Source organism: Suricata suricatta, chromosome 2 (assembly GCF_006229205.1).
Source record: "Suricata suricatta isolate VVHF042 chromosome 2, meerkat_22Aug2017_6uvM2_HiC, whole genome shotgun sequence".
In the NCBI taxonomy this organism is placed as follows: Eukaryota; Metazoa; Chordata; class Mammalia; order Carnivora; family Herpestidae; genus Suricata; species Suricata suricatta.
The window spans coordinates 172,623,879-172,651,130 of NC_043701.1; the positions used below are offsets into that span (position 1 = coordinate 172,623,879).

A 27,252-nucleotide genomic window follows, 5' to 3' on the forward strand; every position below is an offset into this window, starting at 1 on the left:
GTTTTGTTATTCCACTTGCAAAGCTGGCCAAGACACTCCTCAGTTCCTGACTTTACCCAGTGGTCCCAGTTCCAGCTCCCTGTGGTCTTGACTTTTGATTTTAGGTGGGCCTTGAAAACCTTAGTCTCTAACACCTGTAACCCAATCTCAAGGATATCCATGGGTCTTAAATTCTACCGCACCATTTTTATGCTGAGTCACCTCTTTGTTTCTGGCATAACAATTTCCCATTCTTGCTTTCAGGTTGACTATGTAAATAATATCTATTTTAAATGTAGTTGTATTTTATATAGCATTTCTCTGTATTTGAGTAAAAAGTGGGTCCTGCCCACATATGCTTAGACTGCCATATTAACCAAAATTCTTCACTTTAAAATTTCTTAATGCCTCAACTTCCTCATCCTTGAATTTTTACTTCTTACTTATCTTTTGGTCACTCTGTGTACTTGTGCAAGTAATTTTTCAGGAAAAATATGTGTATCATGGATTTTCAAGCCCGTAAGATCCTAAATTTCTTTCTGTTGTTTTCACACTTGAATGAATACTTGTTTGTATACAGAATTCTGGGCTCATATCTGATTTTAGAAAATTATATAGGTCTAGCACTACTGATTTTTTAAACTTTTTATTTAAATTCCAGTTAGTTAACACACAGTATAATGTTAGTATCAGGTGTACAATTTAGTGATTCAGTACTTACATACAACACATGATAACCATAAAAACAACACTACTGATTTTTAAAATTTATTAATGCAGAAGAGAAATATTGAAATCAGTCTGGTTTTTCAAAATTCCTTTTAAATAACCTGTTTTCATTTTCTTCCCTGTTTTTCTGTAAAGATTTTTTTTTTATCTTTATAACTCCAGATTTGTTCACAGATGCATGTTTGTTTTGTCTAAGCCATGGGTGAGCCTCAACTATTACTTGTGATTTCTTTTTCAAGATTCCTGATAAATTTAGATCTTTTTTTCTCTGTTCTCTGAACCCATGATCTTCTACTATTTGCTACTTCTCAGCAGCTTTGGCAAACTGTTTATACTTTACATTACCGATTCTATCTTTTGCAGTGTTGTTTCTGTTATTGAATAGTCTGCAAATTTAAATCCTGTGTTATGTTCTTACTTTTCTTTTTAATATTTATTTAATTGTCTTCTTTTAAATCTCAGCTTATATTTGTATCTTACTCTCTTATGTCCTTACTTGCTCTGGTTTTTTTTAGGGAACATACTTTTGTACCCTCTTGAGGACATCACATACTTGATTAACAGAATGTATCTTTTTGTACCCTGTAGTACTATATTTACTAAAAGAGATTTACTCTTTCTCTGTAAGCTTTTGGGTAATTCTCTTGTTATCTTCCATTACAGTATTTTTTTGGTGGGGTTCATGCTGACATTATGTGCGAACTGTTCAGACTTAGAGTGTGTCAGCAGATACAGGGTATGCATTGTTCTTAATCCCATTCTTGTTTTCGCGAAATTTCTAAAGAATGAACTGTCTTCTTAAAGCTAAAGCTGATGGTTGACAAGTTGATGTGAATATCCCCAACCCAGTTTCTTGTAGTGCACTTGACTGAGGCATGATCTTTTCTTGCTCATATGCCAAGTTTTCTTATTATGAGGAGGAAAATGTATGTTTGAAAGAAGCTGTGACATTTTATGGTTCTTCCATTAAAAGCAGTGCATGAAAAATCACTGCCTTCAGCATTCCATTGTTTTATATCCTGACAGATTAGAAAGATGTGGTGATAGGTAAGATAAGGCACTGCCTCCTGAATTGTCAAATAGCATAGAAATCACCTTATTTCAAAGTATCTCTCCAGTGAGTCTTTCAGATTAAGAAGTATCGATACGTTACAAGGTGTTCTTGGCCTGTCAGTATTTGTATATTACTGCTCTTTCCCCAATCAGATTAATATCTAGCTGAATCAGCAGTTCTTTGGAAATGGGAGTTTTATTTGAGGAAAGGGGGGAGAATAATTTTGGAGTATGGGGGTTAGTTTGAGAAGGTTAGATTTAGGTTGGACTTTGTGATACCAGATGGGTTCAACAAAGGTGACTGGAAGAGGTCAAGAGCAGACTGGCTATGGGCAGCTCTGCCTGTGGTCCTGATGTTTCTGGAAAGGATTTCTCATGGAGCCACTGGTGCTTCTGCGGCCTTAGGAGTTGTTACTGCCTGAATTAATATCTCAGGATAAGTTGAAAGGTTGCCTACCTCAGCTTCTTTGATTCAGTCTAGTTCCATGGTCTTAACTACAGTCCAGTTTGTCCTGGTTAAAATTCTAATTAATTCCTCCCAAGAGAGGACAGAAAAGAGGAAGGAATGGGAGATACGTGACTGCCACGGTAGGAAAATGGATTCGATTGTTACCCTAAAACGGTCTTTTTCTCTTTATTATGAGCTCCTGCTTCTCTCCGTTCTTATTAGGAGCACTTGCTTACGCTGCACTGGAGGTGTGGGTTATGGTCTCAGGGGGCACCTCCTGCCATGATGTGTGGGCGACGTGCAGTAGACTTTTTTCCCTGAATTGAACTGGCTTTACTTGTTTGAATTCTTCATAAAAGGAATATGTGTTTATTGTAATTTATTCCAAAAATAGAGATAAGCCAAAAGCAGACTGAAAGCTACCACATAGTTTCAATATATAGTTAATATTTTCATAGGTTTCTTAAGTACATATATTTTTTCTTAAATGATTTGCTTTTATTCCATTGCTGGATTTTGCATATCTCAGTAAATATGTCTAAATAAGTAGCTTTTAATCACTGCATAGTATCCCACTCAATGGCTATGCTGTGTTTTAAATATTTATTTAAGTACTATATTTTAAATATTCCCTATTGCTAAATATTTACTATTGCTATTAATAAATTACCATTATTAATATCACTGTGATGACAGTTTTGGAATACACCTTTGTATACTTATTTTTTTAGGATAAAATCCTAGAAATGAAATTGCTCTATCAATGGGTATAGACTTTTAAATTTTTTTAAGTTTATTTATTTATTTTGAGAGAGAGAGAGAGAGAGAGAGAGAGAGAGCGAGCGCATGCGTGCAAGCTGGGGAAGGGCAGAGAGAAGGAGAGACAGAATCCCAAGCAAGCTCTGTGCCATCAGCATAGAGCCCAATGTGGGGCTCGAACTCACAAACCATGAGATGATGACCTGAGCCGAGATCTAGAGTCAGGTGCTTCACTGACTGCGCCGATTGGGTACATACTTGGGAGGCTTTCAATAATTTCCAAATTGTGCTCCAGAAAAGTTCCAGTTTATTTTTCCTATAATTTCACTACTCATATAATTAAAATTATCTATTCTTTTGGAAAATATAAGAAAAATGTCTTTTATAATTTGAATTTCTTGTTTACTTATATGTGTTACTTTGTTCATAGATTCCTCGTATTTACAATGTGTTTTACCTATTCATAACCTTTCCTCGTCTTTTTCTTACTGACATCTAGCTTTTTATATGTTACAGATCTTTTATGTTCCTCAGTAGAGATATTTTTCATATGGGTTTCAGATATTTTTAAACCCTGTTTGTGATTTCTTTATTTGGTCTTTGCTGTTATGAATGAGATTTTTTCCATTTTTTTTCTATTTATTGTTAGTAATTAGAAAAGATACTTAGTTTTGGAATTTATTTGTTACTAACCTCTTTACTGAATTATTTTTTATTTCTAACGGTTTCTCAGTAGATTTTCTTGGATTTATTAGGTATGTAATAATGACATTTACCTAAACAAATGGAAGAGAGAATTTTGTGCCAGATTTTGGATAATTATGTCTCATATTCCTTTTTCTTGCCACATTGCATTCATAAGATCTGCCAGAATAAACTTAAATAGCAGTGGTCTTATCTGGCATCCTAATGGTAACCTTCAGTGAAAAGATGAGATGAGCAAAGGCTTGATTGAGGTGAAGGAATGAACCAGGGGGAACCTGGGGGAAGAGATTTTCAGGCATAGAGAAGAGCTTGTACAAAGGCCCTAAGGAAGGAGTTTGCCTGGCGAGTCAGAGGAGTAACAATGAGGCCAGTGTGGCTGGCGAGAGAGACTGAGGAGGGGAGGGTAGAAGATAAGGTTGGGGAGGGAATTTGGGTGTGCAGGTCATGAAAAGCCTTATGAGCCATTGTAAGAACTAATATTTCCAAATACTGAAACTAGGATTACTGTGTCATAGTGAGTTTTTCTTTAAGTACTGCATCATGGGTAAGAAATGCATTCATAAAAATAGATCCTTTTATTTTTTTACAAAACCTTAATATCTGCTGTTGATACAGTATTCATTGATGTACTCTAGCCCTTAAAATGTCTTTATTATCATAGTCATAACAAACACGTTCTTCCCCCAGTTGCTGTGATCTTACAAATGTTGAATGTACGTAAATGTTTTCTTATGTAATGTTGCCTATTACACTATTGGGCAGACTATTTTATCAGCAAAATGTCAGTTCCTAAAGTGTGAGAATATTTTAAACAACAGCAACCACAACAAAGAGTAGCTTTGTACTTTGCTTACGTGGACCTAAACATTAATTTAGAATCCTCAGTCATTTTCAATTTTCAACTTCTTCTGGTAGAAAAATACCTAAAGGCACACAGGCAGCAAGAGTAGTGAAGAGTTACAAATCATGGCTATGCTGAAAACTGACCTAGTTGACCAGATAAGTCAGCTCACTGACAACTATAGCTCTGACAACTATAGCTCTGTTGAAAAATCAAATATCCCAAGAGGAATAAAACAGGGAAAGAAAGAAAAACCTTTATTGCTGAGGGAAGCAGAATTAACCAGAGTGTTGGCAGTGCTATAAATTAAAATTTTCCAAAACAGCAATATTTCCTCACAAAGCTGGGCAATTTGATTCTAGAATGTAACTTTAAGGCGGCATGCAAATCTTTTCTCTTCATTCGTAGTCAGAGGAAGAAGAAAGATGAGAAAGAGAAATCTGTATTACTGCTGCTAAGAACCTTCTACCCTTTTATTTTTATTGTTGTGGCCCCTTGATATTCTTGTAACTCAGGAGATAGCGTCAGTAGTCCCTCACATGTTTATCGTAAGATGTCCAAGCTACCCTGGGACATAGTGAAGATAGTGCTTCAGTTCAAACCTACCGCCACAAGATATGTTCAAAAATATTTTGGGAGGTGGTTCAAGATGGCTGCACCTCTGAACCTACTTCCCACACACATACCAAATCCACAGCCACAAATGGAAGAAGACCTGAAAACTAACTGAAAAATTCCTCCACAGCAAAGGATACTAGACAGGGCCATGCTGGGATAGTGGGAGAAGCAGAGACATAGTCTCACCAAAAGGCCCACCCTGGCCCAGCAGCCCCTAATCAGGAGGAAGCTCACAAATACGGAGCTTCTCCCTGAGGAGCACGTCAGCGTCAGGCACACCAGCCCTTGGGACCTGTGGGGGAGAGATGACACTACAAAATGTCTGGCTTTGAAAACCAATGGTGCTTACACCAAAGAGATCCAAAGGGCTGTAAGGAACTGGGATTCTGCTCTTAAAATGCTCGTTTAGAACCCAGTGCAAAAGCAGCAGTTTGAAAAGAACCTAGAGTATAGATCTGTGGAGGAGAAATGTATTTGCTAATTAGGAAGCATCTGCCAGAGGGACAGGGGCCTGTTGGGACTCTCTTCAGAGATGGAGGCATAGGTGAGCGCCATTTTTGTGCTCTTTCTCTACCTTGTGCCATTTTGCTGACTTGCCAGCACCAGTGCTGGGGGGAGCCATTTTCGTGCTCTCCCTTACCTTGCTAGCCCTGGTGGGTGTACATGGTCACAGCAACCTCCAACTACCCGGCTAATGTCAGTGGGCATGTCTCGCCTCTGCAATCTCTTGCTGCCTTGCTTAAAGCTGGTGGACATGCGTGCGTGCACACACACACATCTGATTAAAGAATGGACAGAGGATCTGAATAAATATTTTTCCAGAGAAGACATACAAATGGCCAACAGGCATATGAAAATATGCTCAACATTACTAATTGTCAGGGAAATGCAAATTAACACCACAATGGGATATCACCTCATGCCTGTTAGAATGGTTATAATCAAAAAGACAAGGAGTAACAAGTGTTGACCAGGATGTGGTGAAAGGGTAGCCCTCATGCACTGTTGGTGCAGCTGTATGGAAAACAATACAGTGGTTCCTCAAAAAATTAAAAATAGGACTACCATATGATCTAGTAATTCTACTTCTGGACATTTATCCAAAGAAAATGGAAACACTAATGTAAGAAGTTATGGGCACCCCTATGTTCATTGCAGCACTATTTACAATAGCCAAGATAGAGAAACAACCTAAGTGTCCAGCAGTGGATGAATGGATAAAGAAGATGTGGTGTGTATGTGTGTGTGTACATATAAAATTCACTCCAGAAACATACCTGTAATTCAAAGTGCTTGTATATCAAAGTGAATGTCCCCATAAGAAATAATGGAAATTGAGATGATTTGCTTCACAACCCAAAAATGTCCATATAACAATGATTACAATACTGTAAAATAATACAAAATAATAAAGAAGATACAAAATATAAAGAGAAATCAACATGAATCTGCACTTACCTTTGAAAGCCTTCGTGGCCAGTGTGAAGGAGATAGAGAGAAGGGTCATTGTGTAGGACGACTCTCACCATCACTGATGCAATCGCTGCTATCTGCTGGCTCAGTGGAATCTTTTTCTTTTGGTGCAGCTGTAACAAGGAACCTATCCAATGACACTTGCTTTTGCCTCCTTTTGAGGTTTTTGCAGAAATGTGGCATTGCATTGTCGTTAAACAGATTCATTGCTCGCATTGCTACAGCCTTCTTCAGGTGGCGCTTTTCTACAAGATTTTGCACTGTTTTCCACGTTTTACACATCTCCCAAATCTCATTTGAAGTGAGGGATACTCTTCTGCCTTTTTCTCCTCCACTCCTGCAGCAAGAGAAAGAGAAAGTCATTGGCTCAGTTGTGATCATGTGACATTTGACATCACATACTACTCATACTGCAAGACATCGCTCATTTGTCAAGTTAAAATTTATTAGAAAAGTTTGTTCATCTTGCAGAACATTCACAGAACAAGTTACTCTCAATCCAAGGTTTTACTGTGTGTGTATATCTATAATGGATATTCAGCCATTAGAAAGAATGAAATCTTCTCATTTGCAACAACATGGATGGACCTTGAAGAGTATTATGGTGAAATCAGACAAGAAAAGACAAACACCATATGATTTCTCTTATATGCTAAACATAAAACAAACAAAACAAAACTAATAGATACAGAGAATAGATTATTAGTTACCAGCTGGGAGGAGTTTGTGGGGTGGGCAAAATGGGTGAAGAGGGTCAAGAGGTACAAACTTCCAATTATAAAATAAATAGGCCCATTGGGTTATAATGTAGAGCAGGGTGACTATAATCAGTGATACTGTATTGCATATTTGACAGTTGCTAAGAGAATAAATCTAAAAGTTCTCCTCACAAGAAAAAAATAAGATTTTATAACTTTGGTGACACATGGTAACTAGGCTGTCTCTGATGATCATTTGGCAATGTATATAGATATCAAATCAATTTGTTTTACACTCAAAACTAATATAATGTTTATGTCAATTATATTTTAGTTAAAATTATTTTTAAGTCACAGCTTTATATTTCGTCTAGTATCTTTCAAGTTTTGATCCTCACCCATCACTTTTACAATAAAAGAGATATTTCTGATAATGGTTTATTCTGTGAAATGGCCTTGTCTTTTGGTCATAGCAATATGTTTAGGGTTTGGACTTATTTACCTAAATTATACACATCAGTAAGTCTGGTTTTCAAACACAAGAATGTGAAAAATAGTTTAAGAAATTGGTTGTGATAACAGAAAAACAAAAGGAATAATGAGAAACACATTTTGCAAATAGGTGGCCTTGAAAAGCTATTTCAGCTTTTAAGAATAACAGCATACTTGGCCAAGAGGAACTGGGGAGATCCAAAAGTCTCTGTCCTTTTGGTTTCATTAAAATATGAAAGAACTCTATTAATAATAAACCCATGTAGCTTCTGCAGCCTTAACTTACTGCTGTCTTCACCATGTGAATCGGCGTATTGTGGACATCTCCTCTTTAACCTTACTGACTTGAGCTTTCTCAACCCCTTGCTTCTTTTTCTATTACGCTCTTTCCTCTGCTTGCCAATTCCTTTCTGTATTAAATGTTTTCGTCACAGATCCTAAGTGAATTTAAAAATTAGTGTTACTGTGATTTTTCTGTAGTTATTGATTCTAGGACTTTTTAAAAGGTTAATTTAAGGAGGAAAACGTGGAAGTAAAAATATAAAGACAGAGTGTAAGACAGAAAGTGGGAATGATGAAGAGATATAGGCCAATAATTAAAATGTATCAAAGAAGCTGAAGAGACCTCAAAATGATAATTCCCATAGAAGTTTAGGGGAAGAGGAAATGTATAGATACATCTTTCCTATAAAGCTTTTGAATAGCTGTCTAGTTTTCATTTGGGGTATATAGGTTTCCTTTTTCAGATTGTGGTAAAATATTCCAATTAAATGCCAACTTGTCTAATAGCTCTCTTTAAATATTTGTTTTTTTTTCTTTTTTAGGAAAGAGGACATGAGCTCAGTAGTAATTTTCAGTCTTAGTTGGTGATAGCTGGAATGGGACACCTTACTTTCTTAGTTCTTAACATTAGGCTTTCCTGAACTTGAATAATAAATTTGGTTATGTCATATTTTAAAAATGTTTTAGCCTTATAAGTAATATTGTCTTCATTTTGTTTTAACATATGCCTTTCATAACACATCAGCAGCAGAAACAATCAGAATTCAGGAATTTTGATTCTGAAGGGCATAACACATGACACACCTTAATGGAATAAGCCAAAATTTTTCTAGTCCAGTATTTGGTCTTAGCAAGTTTTCAGGCATTCATGGTTACTGTCTAAAGATAGCAACTCTGGGACTTAGGTATACATTGCAAGCAATCTTCTTTCATTAGGCTCTGATAATTTTTCTCATTCTCAAATGTCCATACTTTCACCTTCTGCTATTGTCAGAGACCGAAGTCCCTTTTAGTTCCAGAAGTATCTCTATTACTTTGAAATAGTTCTAGTCATAATTTAAAAGAAAGGAAGTTGAAAGATCTGAATTTTAAATCCTGTCTTTGCCCATAATTAATTATATTACCTTTGTTAAAGAACTTCACTTTTCTGGAACTCATTCTCATTTGTCTAATAAATAGTAAATAACTCTGTAGTATCTTCTTATTCTAAATAAATGTTTTAGAATTCATGACCATATTCTTGTTTGCTGTTGTTATCAATTTCTAGATGACTTTATAGATCTGGCCATATGTTTTCTACATTAGACAGTAAAATAACTAACTGCCCCATTCTTCCTGCCTCCAATTAAAAAAAAAATTCTGAGTTTCTTTGGTCATGAAAAGTACACCTCTTTCATTGTTCTTGGCTGATGACTTTCATAAGATAGAGCTGAGGTGAACGGTACCACGTACTGAAGGTGGGAGCAGATGCGCCCTGATATTACATATATGCAAGATCATATTTTCTGTTTTATTTCTATTACTTTTTTTCTGCTACTTGTTTAATGCCAGTATTTCTAGGACATTTTAGCCATATCATTTCAAAATCTCTTTCAGGCCAACCCTTTGCCTCCGGACTAGACTATTCCTAAGCTCTTTACTATTCAGTATCTTCTGGGACAGAGATTTCACACCCTCTCACCTTCAGGAAATTCTTATGGCTAACATAAATCTTGCTTTCTGCAATTTAAATTGAATTTATTTCCTTTTTCTTTTCACTGTGGAGATGGGAACAGCCCCAAACTAAAAGCAATGCTTTCTTATGAAGGCCGGTACTGAATATAGAGGAAAGATTATTTCCAGTCTGGCATCATTTTTAGCTTTTATATATTAAAGCTTCCTGACTTTCATTTCAATATTCATGCTCTCAGGAGATGCTATTTTTTATGGCTCAAATGAAATAATAGTTACATATCTAATACTAATGTTATTATGTCTTTTGCTAACTAGAACCAAATGAGGTACTAAAATAAAAAATGAGTTCTCAAAAGCCTTTGAAGGCTTTAGCAGATTTGTGGGGTTTTTTTAGTATTAACTGTAGTCTTGGGACTGGGTTTTTGCCTGTGGTTTGTAGATTTTATCTTATTTTATTAGTCATACTGTATACATGTTTAATTCATCCGTATCTTCCTTATAAATGATGAGAATAGAAACTTGTTCTTTAACACAAGTTTAACACAAGCTGCCTTGAAACAGATTTCAGTGTGTGTAGTCAAAAACTTAGGTACCTAAGCTAAGAAATATGCTACGTATTGGAAAGAAAGAAGAAAACACATTTTCTGCCCTTGAGGGGCCAATAGTCTAATTGGGGGAAAAGATTATAAAACTTGTAATTTAGAACACTTATAAAATAAGTGCCTATAAAATAAGATGTTTAATGTGAATTTTATTTTGTATTTAAGCTTAATACAGAAAATATACAGATCTGTTCAATTAACCGAGGTACCCTAAAATGTCTAATTGTTTCATTCTGATTTCTGTTTTTTCACCTTAAAGGTTCAGCAGTTTTCTGAAAGAAACTTCCTCTTACAGCTTTGGAAAATTCATGAAAATGCCTTGGAAAGACAGTGTAGTGAAATTACAAACCAGAGAAATACGCTTCTCCAAACCTTTGTAAGCCTTCAGCTACTTAGAAATGTTTATTTCACTAACTATTGAAAAGTGTTTAAATATACTTTGGTGTACTTTTAGAAAATTATCTGTATGCATATGGGCAGATAGTCCTTTCAGATATGGAAAGTATTAAGTGCTATTTAAAACCAGTTGGTAGAGTAATATAGTTTGAACGAGTTTTATTGGCAGGGATGCAATATAGAAATTATTTGCAATTACAATAAGCATTTACAGGAACGGCGAAACTGATTTGAATTGCTCAGGCTTCGAGACCTTGGTTTTAATGCTTTTGGAAGGCAGAGAGGCTCACACTTTAGGCATATTTATGGATATTGGTGAAAAGATAGTTTTTGTTTATCTTTTTATCTTAAGTCAGAACCAATAGACTCAGTAGTTTTAAGTAACAGGAATGCAACTTACAGTTAATTGACATTTCAAAAGAAAATATATTTAAAAATACTAAAGAATATTTATCTGATTTCAGAATCAACAGACTTGGTGGTTATGTATGACAAGGCCAGTTTCTCAATGTAGTTCACAAATAGTGGACATTTTTTGGAAAATATAGAAAAATATAGTAATATTTAAATTCTAGCATTGCCTAGAGTTTTTGAAAATTCTTATTTCTTCGTCATGTTGATGTTTCATAAAATGTGAACTACTTCGTAGGACTGAATTGAAAAAAATACAGAATTTTACCTTCTTTACCTATATTTTAAAAGGTTTCCTTGGATTTCCTTGTTTGTTTATTTGTTTTTTTCTGTAGAAGGCATTCCTTTGAGTATAGATTTTTATTTTAGGGTTTGGACATTTAATTACATTACCCAATTTTATATTGCAGTGACAAAATGGCACATATGGCTCTAAGTTTAATACATAAGCAAACACAGATATAATGATAAGTAGTAGAATTTTTACATCAATAGTACTCCCAAAACACTAAGGATAAAACTTTCAGTTGGTTGTCATTATGTAATAGCATCAGCTTTTTTATTAATATTGCTGGAGGAGTAAAGCATTTTATAATAATACCAGGAAATATAATTTTATATTTTTGTTGTTAATTCCAAATGATTGCACTTTAAATCAATAAATATTTGATCTTTTGTTTTTGTTTTTCAGGAGGCTACAAAGAAAAAAATGATAGAGGAGGAGGAAAAATTTATTAAGGAAATTACAGACTTCAATAATGAGTATGAAGTAGCAAAGAAAAGACAGATTTTGATAAAAGGAAATGTCCAGATTGAAATATCTGACTTAGAAAACCAGGCAAACATTTTGAAAAGGGGTATGAGTACATAATACCACCTCATTTATCTGTCATAAATGAAACTAACTTATTTTGAAATGATGGATTTTCTAGAAATTTAACTTTTTCATAAGCAATTTGGATTATTGCGTAGCTATTCCTTTACCTTTTTCTTAATTATACTAATGAAAGTATCTTTTATTGTGAGCAATCTCAAGTTCTTTAGAAGTAGGTGTGACGTGAGCATTTAGTCATTCATTCAATAAGCGAGGTCTGTTTACTTCCCGTTATGTGATCGGCCCTGTTCTAGGTCATTGGGATATAAAACTAAGGAGTGGGACAGTCAAACACGGAAACAGATACTAACGGTGCAGCGCGCTAGAAGCCAGAAGAGGGGTAGGACTGGCGCAGTGATCCTCATTTTGCCGTCATCACAATTTACACCCGGAAGTAAGGTTACACAGTGGGGTGGAGAGAATTTCATTTCAAGAACACTGTACGGTTATTGCAGTCTTTGATAAGATTCTGAACTAAAGTCATTGCCAAGGAGAAGAGAGGGCGAATTAAAGAGATGTTTGCGAATAATGACAGGACTCTATCATGGATACATGTGAATAGAAATTGAGACGGGGAGGAATCATAGTTTTCAAACTTTAGAGATTGGGTAGAATATGGTATCAGGAGGAAGAGCAAACATAGAGAAAGAAGCCTGTTGGAAGTATAGCCTTTTCTGGACAGAAAGACTGAGTTTTGTTTCAGGCATTTTTAGTTGGAGATATCTATGAAATATACAGGGAGAGATGCCCAGGTGGCAGAGGAAAGTTTGGTTGTGAAGCTAGTAGATCAGAGCTAGAGTATTAGGTTTGGGAGTCCAGAGGGGTTTGTGACATCATTCAGAGAAAATATATAGAGGGAACACAGATGAGGGGTGAAGAACAAAGCCAGAAACCGAAAACATAACATTTAGGAAAAGAAAAGAAAGATGAGACACAGTAGTCAAAGACGGCAAGAGGAGAGCCAGTGGAGAGTATTATTTTGGAAACCGAAAAAAAAAAAAGTTTTCCTCAAATTATTGGAAATTAAAATAGGATGTTAATCTGACAATCAGATGTCAAGAACAGTATGGTAGAGGAGAGCTGTAGGGGAAGACTGGTAGTCATAGATGGGAGTCAATGGGAAATGAGGAAGTAGAGAATGAAAATATAAATGATATTAAATGGAAAATTAGTTTTTAATGGAAGTCTTTCTAAAATGTACTGTTACTTTGATGCCTTTAGTAAGTGGAGAATAATAAACACATTTAACTTTTTTAGTGACTTGGAGCTATCAGTATGAATAATTTATTGCTTTCTTTGCATATGACAACTAATTAGTATTTATTGGGCTATTACTATGTAACAATTATCATCCTAATGACATGCTAATGTCATGTTGATTTAATATAAATCTTAATTTCGCCATTTAATAATTGTGTGATTTGGAGCAAGATGTTTAACTTTTCTTTTGCTTAGCTTCCCCATCGGTAAGTATGGGGGTTAGTAGTAATGACCTTAACAAAGGTTGTTGTGAGAATTCAGTGAAGTAATACTGAAGCACAGAGAATGCTGCCTGGCACATAGTTAAGCCTCAGAAAATGTGGTGATTATACTTTTTAGTCTCATTTTATAGATGAAGGAAATAAGGTTCTCAGAGATGAATTACTTTGGGTAGAGAGTATAGGACAGAGGCACACATCTGGGAAGGTTTAAAAAATATTAAATGTTGAATCTCATCCCAGACCTACTGAGTCAGAATCTCTATAGGGGAGAATAGGGAACATAACTTTTTTGTAAATCCCTTAGGTGAAACTGATATGTACTATTTAATAACGACAAGTGTAGAATATAAAGTTAAATAGATACATACTCTAAAACTAACTTTCTTTGAGAAGTAATGGATACCACCAATTCCATTCAACATAGTATTGGAAATTTTAGCCAAATCAGCTAGGCAAGAAAAGGAAATGAAAGACATCCAAATTGGAAAGGAAGAAGTAGAATGTTTTCTGTGCCCACGTGATATGCTCTTTTATGTAGAATACCTGAGGACACCACAAAAAGAAAAAAAACTGCTAGAGCTAATAAATACAGCAAAGTGTAGTATGGAAAATTAACATGCAAAAAAAGTTGTGTTTCTATGTATGAACAAGTCATCCAAAAAGGAAAATTTAAAAAAAATTCTATTTATAATAACATCCAAATGAACAAATATTTAGGAGGCGAAATTTAACTTAGAAGGTGAAAGACTTGTACAGGAAAAACCATATAAAACTGTGCTCAAAGTAATTAAAGAAGACCTAAGTGAATTGTAGGACATTCCATGTTAATGGATTGGAAAACTTAATATTGTTAAATGACATTATTACCCAAAATGGTCTATAGATTCAGTGTAATCCCTATCAAAATTCCAACAGCATTTTTTCATGAATAGAAAAATCCATTCTAAAATTCATATAGAATCCTAAAGAATCCCAAAGAGCCAAAACTATCTTAAAAAATAAAAATGAAGAATAAAGTTGGAGGACTCACACTTCCTGACATCAAAAAACTTATTACAATGTTGCAGTCATCAAGACAGGGTGGTATTAGAATAAGGACAGACATATATAAAAACAGGATAGAATAGAGAGCCCAAATGTAACCCCCTCACGTATGTGGTCAAATGATTTTTAATAAGAGTGCCATGACTATTCAGTGGAAAAGGACGGTCTTTTCAAGAAATAGTACAGTGAAAACTAGATACCACATGCAGAAGATGAAGTTAGGCCCTTACCTTACACAATATAGAAAACTTATATAAAATGGACCGAAGTCTTAAGTTTATAAAGTAAAACAAAAGAGCTTTTAGAAGAAATCATACAGGAAACACTTCATCATATTGGAATTGGAGATGATTTCTTGGATGCCAAAAATACAGGCAACAAAAGAAAAAATACGTAAACTGTATTTCATTAAAATTAAGATCTTTTGTATATTAGAAGACACTATCAAGAGAATAAAAACAAAACACCCAAAATAATATGTTCTGTTTTCTTATAGAAGAAAATACTTGCAAACCCTATTTTTGATAAAGGATTAATATCCCGAATATTTTTAAGTAGTCTCTGCACCCACTGTGGGGCTCAAACTCATGACCCTGACATCAAGAGTCACATGCTCTATCAAGTGAGACTGCTAGGTGCCCATAGTGTACAGAATATGTGAAGAACTACAACTCGACACTAGGAAAATAACCTAATTAAAAATGAGCAAAGGACTTGAATAAACATTTCTCCAAAGATATGGCCAATAAGCACATGGAAAAATGCTCAACATTGCTAGTCATTAGAGAAATGGAAGTCAAAACCCTAATGAGATACCACTTCATCCTGTTAGGATGGCTATTATCAAAACAAATCGAAAGTGTCTACAACATGATATTCACAATATTCAGGGTGCAATCCAAAATCACTCGACTTCTGAAGAATCAGGGAAATGTGACCTAGTATCATAAGAAAACCATGAGATGCCAAACTCAGTGATCTAGATATTGGAATTAAATATTTTATAGCAGCTATTATTGAGCTATGCTCAATGAGTAAAGGAAAAGTCACTTGCAATAGATGAAAAGACAGGTGATATCAGTGGAGAAATAGAAAATGTAAAAAACAATGAACATTTTAGAATGGCAAAATATGTTATCTGAAATAAAATTGTCACTTATAAATGAGGAGTTAAGATGGTGGAGACGTAGGGGAACACTGGACTTTCCTAGTCCTTCAGATTCAGCTGTATTGAGGTCAGATCACTTAGAACATCCAGGAAGTCTATCTGCAGACTGGCAGAAAGATCTCCAAGGTTGGAGGGAGCCAGTGTGGTAGTTGTGAGGTGCATGGAAGTGCATTGGAGAGAGAGAAAAACAATAGTCCTGAACCCTTTTCATGGAGAGACAAAAGGGAGAGCAAGGGGTTAAGAGTGCAGCATTGGTTTGCACAAGGGGAAGACCTTTCTGGACCACAGACTAGGGAATGAGAAGTACTGAGTGTTGCAGGTTTGTTTGTTTGTTTGTTTTTTGCAAACAGTATTTGGAGCTCAAACTCTGAGGCTTTCAAAGTGCCTTTCGTAGAGCCGTGACACTAGCTCCTGGGGAGGAGGGAGCTGGCTCCAGACAGCATAGCATGGTGGGGAGAGCTCCAGGGTGCATTAAGAGAGAAATTTCCCTTCCTGGATTACTTTTGGACGAGGGTATATTGCCTCCCCCAGGACAAAAGCCCTTCAGCAGCAGGGGACAGAGGGACACCCGGAGGGAATACAACCTTTGCTGCTTCTAGCAGTGCTCCACCATAGATTTCGCGGACTGTGTGGGCCCGATTTTCAGGGGCACAGGACCTCACACATGCGGGGAGAGGCACTGCTCTCGAGAAGCTGGTGGGCCTGAGCAGAGCCAGGGACTGTAAGACTTCAGTTTTGAATCCCAGCCTCACAGCAAAGAAAAAATGCAGGAGAGTTGTGGTGCAGGGGGAGCTGACTGGCTCACAATTCGGTGAGGGCTGCCTGAGGAGTAGGGGTGTGAGCCTCGCAGTCAAGGGGTGAGAGACTGAGGTGATGCCGTTTCCCCCCATTATGAGCAAGGTGGGACTTCTGAGGGCAACACAGTGGCCCAAAGTGGAGGGACCCACTTATACCCCCCCACCCCCCCCCATGCCTGGCAACCGCTTATGTACTGCAGCAAGACTGACGCTGAGCCAGTGCAGCAGACCGGGACACCGGAGCAGCCAGCGCTCTCCACAAAAGTACACTGGAAATCCCACGCTTCAGAACAACATCCACAGTTCTGGGGGCAACAGGATCACATCTACTTTTGTTCTCTTGGAATCAGGCTCATGTGTCTTGTTTATTTTTTTAAATTTCGTTTTCTGTTTTAGGATCAGGCATCTTTTTTTTTTTTCTTTCATTCTTCTCCCCCCGCCCCCTTTCTTTCTATTCGGAATCAGCCTTACAGTTTTTTATTCTGTTTGTTGTTGATGTTGTTGATCCCTTTCCTTTTCTCTTTCTTGGGGATCAGAGGTTTTTTTTTTTTTTCCCCTGTTTCTCCAAACAAATCAAAGCACACTTAGAGGCCCTAGCACTCCACATAGTAAGTAAGGAGGAACTCTGCAGAGTACTGGCCAGTGGGAAAGAGCAGCCAAAGCACAACAGCGGAGTGCACACAGCATACACCAGAAACACTTCCTGAAGTGCCAGGCCCTTTTGAATATAGCGTTCCTCTCAGGTGCAGGAAATACAACAAGCTTTTAAATCATGTAAAAGACATTAACTTAGCCAAAATGACAAGACAGAGGAATTCTCCCCAAAGGAAAGATCAAGAAGAAATTACAGCCAAGGACTTGCCCAAAACAGATATAAGCTATATATCTGAACAAGAATTTAGAACAAAAATCAGAAGACTGCTAGCTGGGTTTGACAAACACATGGAAGACACCAGAGAAAACCTTGCTGCAGAGATCAAAGACCTGAAAACTAGTCAGCTGAAATAAAAAATACTATAACTGACATGCAAAACCAACTGGAAACAGTCACAGTGAGGAATGAAGGAGCAGAGCAGAGAATAAGAAGATAAAATTATGGGAAATAATAAAGCTAAAAAGAAGAGGGAAAGGAAACTATTATCATGAGGGAAGATTTAGAAAACTTAGTGATTCCATAAAATGAAACAACATCCATATCCTAGGATTCCCAAAAGAGGAATGGTTGTAAAAAGGGGAAGAAGGTTTATTTGAACAAATTATAGCTGAGACCTTTCCTAGTCTGGGGGAGGAAACAGGTGTTCAAGTCCAAGGGGCACAGAAAATTCCCCTCAAAATCGTCAAAAAGAGGTCAACACCATGACATAGCACATTGTGAAATGTTGAGCAGTAGAAGAGGAAATGGCGGTCATGAGCATACACAAGTCCTTGAAGCAAAGTTTCTCTGGAGAAGATAGAGAGTCCAGTAAACCAGAGGGATATGAGGTCAGTGGAGGGTTTTTAGTGGGGAAGTGGTTTTTTTTGAAACGGGAGATATTTGAATGTATTAAATGCTGATGAATCAAAGCCCATAGAGAAGTAGAGGTGAAAATTCAAGAGATAAGCAAAGTTCCCAGAGAAGATAGGAAGGTGCACAGGTAGAAGGACTGGTGGTGATTTCAGAAGAAAACAGAACAAAATAAAACTGAAAATCAGGTTGGGGTGCCAGGGTGACTCAGTCGGTTAAAGCCTCCAACTTTGGCTTAAGTCATGAGTTTGAGCCCTGTGTCAGGCTCTCTGTTGACAACTTGGAGCCTGGACCTTGCTTCAGATTCTGTGTCTCCCTGTCTCTCTGACCCTGCTTGCACTGTGTGTGTGTCTCAAAAATAAATAAACATTAAAAATAAAATAAAAATCAGGAGGCAACCCATGACATGACCATCAATAGGGACCTCTCTATCTGAATATATATCTCCCTATAATTCTGTGATTATATTTGTGTGGTAGGTAAAATCTACTAAAGAAACTGCTAGATCAGAGGAAAATATTAGGAGCCTCAATAACAAATTATACTCCTTAAAGCACTGAATTAATTAATTTCCCTTCCAACTCTATAAGTGAGTGCCTGTTTTCCTATATTACTATCCTATACCATTACCAGTCTGGCTGACCTTGATCTTTGCTAATCTGACAAGTAAAAACTATTATTTTATGTGTTGGTTTAATTAGCATTTCTTTGAATTTTGTATGATGTTGAGTTTATTTTCTCTGAATTTATTGACCACATATATTTCTTTTTATTTTCCTGTGAACAGTCTGCTTATATTCTTTGTTCATCTTTCTGCATTTTTGTTCTTACTGATTTATATAAGCTCTTAGTAAATAAAGGAAGTTAGCTAGTTATTTAGTATCATGTGTTAGAAATTTTGTGTCCTAATTTATTGTTTACCTTTAGAAAAATAGAAGATGCATCTTAAAGAATGAATTGGAATTTATTGTTGGAATAAGGAGAGGAAAGGCATTCTAGGTAGAAGAAATGGTATTATAAATACTATGGAAATTTGTAGCCATATAGTGAGTACTAGGGAATGTCATTTTAAATATGCTTTAGTTATGAAGGGTAGAGTTTTCTTATTATCTTATTGGGAATCTTGTTTTACTTAGTGATATTACATTATTTTGAATTATCTCTTAGTGGTCCAACCATCAATTAACTAGTTCTTTTGTACCTCGTTGTTGCTTTATGAATCCTGGTCAGTTTATTAGAAACAGTTTCTAGATGGCAAAAGGAAGCTTTTTGGGGCCTAAAATTGACCATATGCTGCTTAGATTATTACTACACACACACACACACACACACACACACACAATGTTAATAACTGCTGACATATTTAAGGCAAAGCCTAAATGGCTAAAATGTGTTTTTTATTTGTCTATTTGTTTCTAGAACTGGAGTCACTGGAACAGAATAGTGGTCAGTTAAATGAACTTCAAAAACAAAAGAGTGAATTAATACAAGAATTATTTACTCTGCAGAGAAAACTGAAAGGTAGTATCTTTATGAACTAGTTTATTTTGCTTATGATATAGTTATATACATGTAACAGGGTCATGTTAGTCTTTTGGATTGTACTAACTTATTGGATACAGTTTTATTGGTATAAAAAGGAAAAGGTAAAATACTGAAAGGATCAGTGTTAGATCTGGTATTTTTAATGTCATAAATTTTGTTACGATCTCTTTTGTGCCTTTAATTGCTATTTAAAGTAGAAAAATAAAAATCATTGGTATATACATTTTATGTAAAGCACCAAAAATTAGAGTATTGTTCTTATGAATGAATGTAGGTAACTCTTATGTTTATTTTTTAAAGATTGTAAGCATTTTCTTAACTCTTTAGTTTTTGAAGATAAAAAGAATGAAGCTATTTGTACTACCAAATACCTAGAGGCAGAAAAAGTAAAAATCACTGAAAAGCCTCAAAATGATGCTGAATGCTTAAGGTAAGAATTCCCCATTATATTTTCGTATAAAATCTAGTAATTTTTTCAAGTTGTCCAAGAGATTTAGCATGAAACTAAATGTGTAATTTAAGTTCCAAATAAGCACATTAATTCCTTCTATGTGTATTGTGAAGTATGCTAATGAGGAAACGCTTCACTAGCTAAAACTACTACATGTAAGTTTCATGTTTTATCTTTTTGTTTTAATGTTTATTTACTTTTGAGGGGAGAGGGAGAGAAAGAGAGCATGAACAGGGATGAACAGGGGAGGAGCAGAGAGAAAGAGGGAGACACAGACTCTGAAACAGGCTAAGGCACTGAGCTGTCAGCACAGAGCCTGATATGGGGCTTGAACTCACAAACAGCGAGATCATGACCCGAGCTACAGTCAGACGCTTAACCAACTGAGCCACCCAGGCGCCCCCAATTATATCTTTTTTTCTACCTCATGGACTCAGTGCTATTCACATGCCAGTAGATTAAGGCAAAGTATTGGTTCCACAACCCCCCTTTCTCTTACTCGTAACTTTTTATTTTTTATTTCTTTTAATGTTTGTTTATTTTTGAGAGAGAGAGAGACAGAATTGAGCAGGTGGGTCAGAGAGAGAGGGGGACACAGAATTTGAAGCAGAGTCCAAGCACCCAGGTGTCAGCACAGAGCCCAACTCGGAACTTGAACTCTTGAACCCTGAATATCATGACCTGAGCCAAAGTCAGACACTTAACCATCTGAGCTACCCAGGTGCCCCTATTCATAACTTTTAAACAAAGAATTGAAATTATTTTTTATGTTTTTAGATCTAAGGGGGGAAAAATCACAAATTCCTATTTTTCTTGAAATTTATTACTACTGGTTTGCTGCTGAAAGAATGAAATGTATCTTCTGTATGTATTTGGATGATGAAAGAAAGGCTGGCGTTTGAAATACCACAGCCAGAGACACAGGGAGAAAACCTTTGGTTTATTAATTTTACTATTATTTATTAGTAATTCAAAGTTATATTTGCTAGGTTAATTTCAAAGAAGTTCATATACTTCCTAGGCTAAATACAAGGAAAGAAACCTCATTACTGAAACTAGGAGAAGCAAATGAAGCCTTCTTTTACATAAATCATATAGAAATATGTCCACTAGAGCTGAACAAATGCTTCATATTAGCAGTGTATTGCCTTAGGCCATACTTTTAGTAGATTGTGAGAAAATATTTGCAATTTAATTTTATGTTAAGTTTTATAAGCATGAAATATCAATCTCTTGGGTGATATGTGTGATGCAGAATGAGTTTCTGTAATGACAATCTGCTCATTGATTTTTTTACACTTTTAAAAATGATAATGCCCACTGGTATCATTACGGTTTAGCGGTGTAAGGGGCTTCTGATGTGAACTCCAGTTTTGTGGGTTTATCACTCAGTCACAAAAATTTGCCCTGGGTTAAAATTAAACACACAAAGTCTGTTAGAGTGTTTTTTCCTTCACAGATGGTGACAGAGGAAATTTGAATAGAAAGAAACATTGTCCATTTTTTGCATTTTAGCAGTTATTAAATGAAATGCCAATTATTTACCAATTGTCACTTCAGATTATTTGATATGTGTAGCTTAGTTTGCCAACTGGTATGTTCTATAAAATTATTTCAAGTGTAAAGAACCAAGTCAAAGTACTGAGTGTAAAGATTTTAGGAAATAGGGCCGTAAGTCTTATACTTAGTAAAGCAAGAGTCTAATGATGGCAAGAAATGATACGACATTTATTCAATATCATGAAGGGCAAAATTAAGTTGGTTTTATCCGTAAGCTTTGGTATATTCTTTTTCCCCTGTATGTTCAAATGTATACTGAATTCTGTTGCCTTTTTCTTAAATTTTCAGATTTCTCTTCAGTTGGTGTAGATGCTATTTTTACGGCAGGGCTTCTCAAACTTCACACTGTTGACATTTGGGGTCAGGTTATTCTTTGTTGTGGGAGGACAGTCCTCTGCAATTTAAGATATTGAATAGCGTCCCTGGCCTCTGCCCACTAGAGGCCAGTAGCACCTTCCACCCCCAGCCTTGACAACCAGAAATGTCTCCAGATACTGCCAGATGTCCCCTGGGCAGAGGCGGGGGGTACAGTTGTCCCCAGTTGAGAACCAGTTTTATTTTAATATTATAATTGTATTTCTACTTTTATTAAACTTTAACCAGTAAGAAAGCAATTATAAAGAAATTAATATTAGTTTCTTTCTATGAACTTATTGTTTCTACTTTTAGTAATTGGAAAATTTTATGCATATATTATTCTGTCTATATTATTAGAATTCTTTTATAATGATTTTTTAAGTTAACTTGCCATGTTCAGGTTATTTGTTGGACTCTATCTTGATGTCATCCGTTATTGTAGAGAATGGGTACTTATACTCACACTGGTTTAATGGTCTCTGCTTGAGGTAACCTTTTCCTGTTTATAAACACCAAGATACTTATTTATTTAAAAGATTCTATTTTGAAGAGTGTGAGATCATTAATTAACACGTTAAGTCAGCTAACTTGTAGATTATTGCTATGATTAACACTTCAAGTCAAAGGTTGGGTTAATTCGTAAGAAGCTCCCAGAAGGCTGTTCAACTATAACTGATCTAGTTGTTGTTGTTATTTTTTCATATAGTTCAGGGAAGATAGAAATGATAAGTCTCAGGCTCTTGAGAGGCAGTAACCATAGAGATTAAGATTATAAACCCCATGGAATCCCAGCTCTGCCATTTACTAAATTAGTAGTCTTGGACAAACAATTTAACTTGTCTCTGCCTCAGTCTCTATATCTATAAAATGAGATTCATAATAGCACCTACCTCATAAGATTGTAGTAAAAATTAAATAACTTAATATATATAAAACCTTTAGAACAGTGTTTGGAACATAGAAAATAGTCTACAATTAGATATAATTATGTAATTGCTCATACCTTCTTATTTCGTATTATCCATGTGGATTTTGCGACTTTTAAGCTTCCTTCTCATTTTTTTCTTCCACCTGTCCTTTAAATGCAGGGCATTCCTAAAGGTTAATCATTGATTGTCTTCTTTGTAGTCTTTATGGACTAGCTCACATGTTCTATGGTTTTAATTATCACATGTAGATAATTTCCAAATATTTGTCCCAAATCTCTCTTTCCTAAGCTCCAATCCTGAATACCCAACAGTTTAATATAAACATAGAAGTGACGCTGCCCTAATTAAATAAGCAAAAAAGCAAAAATAAAGTCTTATCAGAAGTTCAGAGGTCTTGTCTGTGACCATACTACTCCAGACATGCCCATTCTAGTCTGATCTCAGAACCTAAGCAGGGTCAGGCCTGGTTAATACTTGGATTGGAAGTTCAGAGGTCTTCACAACGTGTGCCTTTCCATTACCTCCCTGCATTTATATCACATACCCTATACTACTAGTGCATCAGAATACTATTTATGGGAGTCCAAATATGCCACAGGACTTCACACGTCTGTATCTTTCTTCTCCATGAGCTAAAATCTAACCTAGTCCTTAAGGCCCAGCTCACATGTCATTTTTTATGGGTTTTGCTTAAATCTAAAATGCAGCAGCCATTTTCGACATATTTACAAACCTCATCATTCTCACCCTATGCTAATCCGTTGCCAAATTTTATTGATTTTGTCTGCAAAATATTTCTTGAATCCTTCCAATTCTGCCCATTGCTAATGTCCTAGTTGTAGCCACTACCCTCTCTCACGTGGATCACGGTAACAACCTCTCTTCTTCTCCACTTCTTTCCCATTCATCCATTCTTGCACAGGCCAGTCCATTGTAAATTGAATCACTTCATCCACTTATTAAAATCACTCAATGGCTTCATAATGAAATAATGAAACCTAAAGCCCTTAGCGTGGCCTTGTCACAATATGGCCTCTGACCACCTCCCTGATGTTATTTCCCCCCATGGTCCCTCTTGACTCTGATCCCTCAAGTAATCCAAGCTTTTTTTTTTTTTCCATTTAAGGACCTCTGTCTCTGCCTTTTCCTTCTCCCCAAATTGTCTTCGAGTCCTTTTGCCTGCCCCTCTTTTACTTAGGTGGAACTTACCCTGTCCTTTAGATCTCGGGTGAAATGTTGGCCCAGAAAAGCCTTCCCTCTGTTACTTGTTTAAATAGCACCCCATATTTTTCCTTTATAGCACAGATTCTAGTTAGTACATATTTGTGTGATTTATTTTGCTGGTACCCATCTCTGCCATGTGGTCAGCAAGAGGAGGGATCTTGTCCACTCTGCTTACTGATGTCTACTCATCGTCTAGGGCATAGAGTAGGCTTAAAAAATAAATGAATAAATGACTGTAAAAAATTATGAAAACTCTCCTCTATGTTTCCTTTCTCTGTGTTCATAGAGAATATGTTTATAATTCTGTTATGTCATTAATCATATTCTAGGATGGTTATGTGTGTCGATCTATCCCACATGACTGAGAATTCCCTCTACTTCCTGTTCATTTTTCTGTCAGTTTCACATCTAGCACAATCAGAGACACATGGTGTTCAATACATATATGTTCCAATGATTGAGTCTACATATAATTTTATTTTCATTACAAAGAAGTTAAAGTCCTTCACCTATTTTCAGTGTTATTTGCAAAGATGTGGTATATTCTTACCACTGGAATAGCCCCATGGAATTCTTTTCTCCACCCCTGATCTGTTCTTCCATGTGGAAAGCCTTTCCCAGGTTTAACTACCCCCAGCCCTTCCCTGACACCCTCCTTTCTTTTTTAAGGGGGAGGAGGAGTGACTCAATCTGACGGGTGAGTCTGGCAAGGTAAACTGGAGTCAGCCCCTTCTTCCTATCTCTTTGGAAGCTGGCCTACCTCAGAGACTGTGTGTTCCACTCTGCTACTCTGTCCCTTAAGGTTTACAGTGATAGGACTCCATGAGAGAAAGCTTGTGGCGTCCACTTGGGCCTTTAGTGGTGTGTGTTACGTTAGTCAAACCTGGGGCTCAGTATTAGTCGGTCCTTTGCTTGCAGAGACAAGCCACATTCTCCAGGATCTGCTATCTTCGTAGTAAATGTGATATCTTCTGCTTTCCTTATTTCTCAGTTGGGCGGAATTTGGACAGGAAAGAAGAATGTTATATATTGGGCCCTTTCAAGCTCCCAACACATAATATTTTTTTATTATTACCCAACACCAGGGCCCACAAAATACAGCTCTTGATCATGACTTTTTATTTGCTCCAGATAGTGACATACCAGACAACTTGAAACATTTCAGGCATTTTTCTTACCCACCAAACTACTTTCTAGAAGGGTTTTACATTTTTTTATAACCAGTATTCATGCCTGTTTAATACAGCGGGAAGTTTATTTCAGAAACAGAGCTGCAAAGTCAACAGCATGGGGTTTTCCTTCTGAACATTTGAAGATAGTGTGGCTTTGTGAAGAGATATTTGCAATGGAAACTGCACAAAAGTTAATATACACCTCCTCCTGAGAGACTCTGAATGCATTTATATGAAGTAGTAAATCAATGCTGCTGCCTTTTCAGTGAAAAAGTCAGCCAGTTAAGTTGGATGTAGAGGTCACGTTGATGGTCCTTCGATTTACAAGAAGGCATTAATACATGATGGTATTCAAACACTCCCAACCTCTCTAAAGATACACAGATAAATATGTATATTTACACACGCTTATATTTTTTATTTTATCAAATGCGTAGAGGTGTTTTTAAATTTTGAGAGGAGGCTCTGTTGACTGAATCCAAAATCAAATACTACAGAAATGTAAACCATCAAAGTCTCCTTTCTTATCACCTCACTCCAGAAGCCCCCCGTGTAACCATTGTTGAAAGTTTGACATGGCGTTTATGTATCTCTGTGTTTGTCTTTCAGGGTTTATGTATCTCTGTGTTTGTCTGTGTGCACACATACATGCCGTGTGTGTGTGTTTAGCACTTACTGGGCTGTAATTTGCTTTATTATTTAGCTAAATATTATAGACACTTCCCCTGTTAGTTTGTACTGATCAGTGTTATGTTATTCTTTTTTAATGCTAATGAACAGAGATGCCATATTTATGTAGCCTTTCTCCCTCTGATGGATGTACAAGAGTTTTTAAAGTGTCGTAATTGGAAACGTATACATGTATCCCTAAATACTTGTGGGGGCATTTCTATAACATTATTTAGAATAAGCATTATCGGGGCACATGGATGTTCAGTCGGCAAAGCGACTGGCTCTTGGTTTCGGCTCAGGTCATGGTCTCACAGTTTATGAATCCAAACCCCACATTGGTTGGGCTCTATGCTGACAAGCACAAAGCATGCTTGGGATTCTCTCTGTTCTTCTCTTTCTGCCCCTCCCTACTCATTCTCTCTCTTTCTCAAAAATAAACATTAAAAAAAATAGAATAAGCATTATTTAGTAGAGTAACAGGAATTTTTACTCAGGTGACACTGAGAAAATAATGGACATCTATTTTGCAGTACTCTGTATTACCAACAAAAATGAGCTCAAGGTGGGTAAGAATAACAAGATCTCAGCATTAAAGTTGCTGGAAAAGACTAGTCAAATAATTGTATATCTGTAGCCAATCCATACCATCTCTTTCTCTCTCCCTCTCTCTCCAGCACTTATAAAAAATGAAAATCTCCATTTAATTCCAGGATTATTCTTAGCTATGTTGAATATTTCTGTTGACTCTGCATTTTTTCTAGTAAAACTTCATCATTTATTCACTAACAGAAGTGTCTCTATCGCATTGATTATGTAGCCTTCAAGCTAATAGAAATCTCCTGTTTTGTGAATTCTTGGCACATTCCGTACTTATTAAAGCTTCTAAGTAAATAGAAGGGAAATTTTGATGACAGAATCAATTGATTATCTTAAACATTGGATTCTGATATAAATGTGACTATTTGTAAATGTTCCCAAACTTTGAAATAATTTTGCTTATTTATTGTACAAACTGTTAATAATATTACAGTAATCATTTTCAAAAATCATTAGTGTCTTTGATGGAAAACAGACTTTTTCCATTTTCTTATGTTTTCCTTTACAAGTAACCCCTTTTGGCATCGGGGGAGGGAAGGGGATGGAAAGTGTGTGGTTAGAGATGTCTGATTCAGCTCACCCAGGATGCGTAAGCATAGACGCTGGCAGGACCCCTCTCTCTTTTAGCTCCTCCGCAGCAGATCTCTCTCCCTCAGCCTGGCACTCCTGTGGAGGTTTGTCCCTGTCCGCTGGTGGCCTGGGCTGAGGAAAGGCATA

The 27,252-nt window shown here is 36.3% G+C and overlaps 1 protein-coding gene across 1 annotated transcript in view; it reads left to right on the forward strand.

The window, feature by feature from the left end:
• Positions 1-27,252, forward strand: part of CCDC172 (coiled-coil domain containing 172) — a 57,241-nt gene that overhangs the window by 13,183 nt on the left and 16,806 nt on the right. The window contains exons 3-6 of the mRNA XM_029920437.1: positions 10,613-10,729; positions 11,852-12,017; positions 19,448-19,549; positions 19,901-20,003. Coding sequence (XP_029776297.1) covers positions 10,613-10,729; positions 11,852-12,017; positions 19,448-19,549; positions 19,901-20,003 — 488 coding nt within the window. The remainder of the gene's footprint in view (positions 1-10,612; positions 10,730-11,851; positions 12,018-19,447; positions 19,550-19,900; positions 20,004-27,252) is intronic.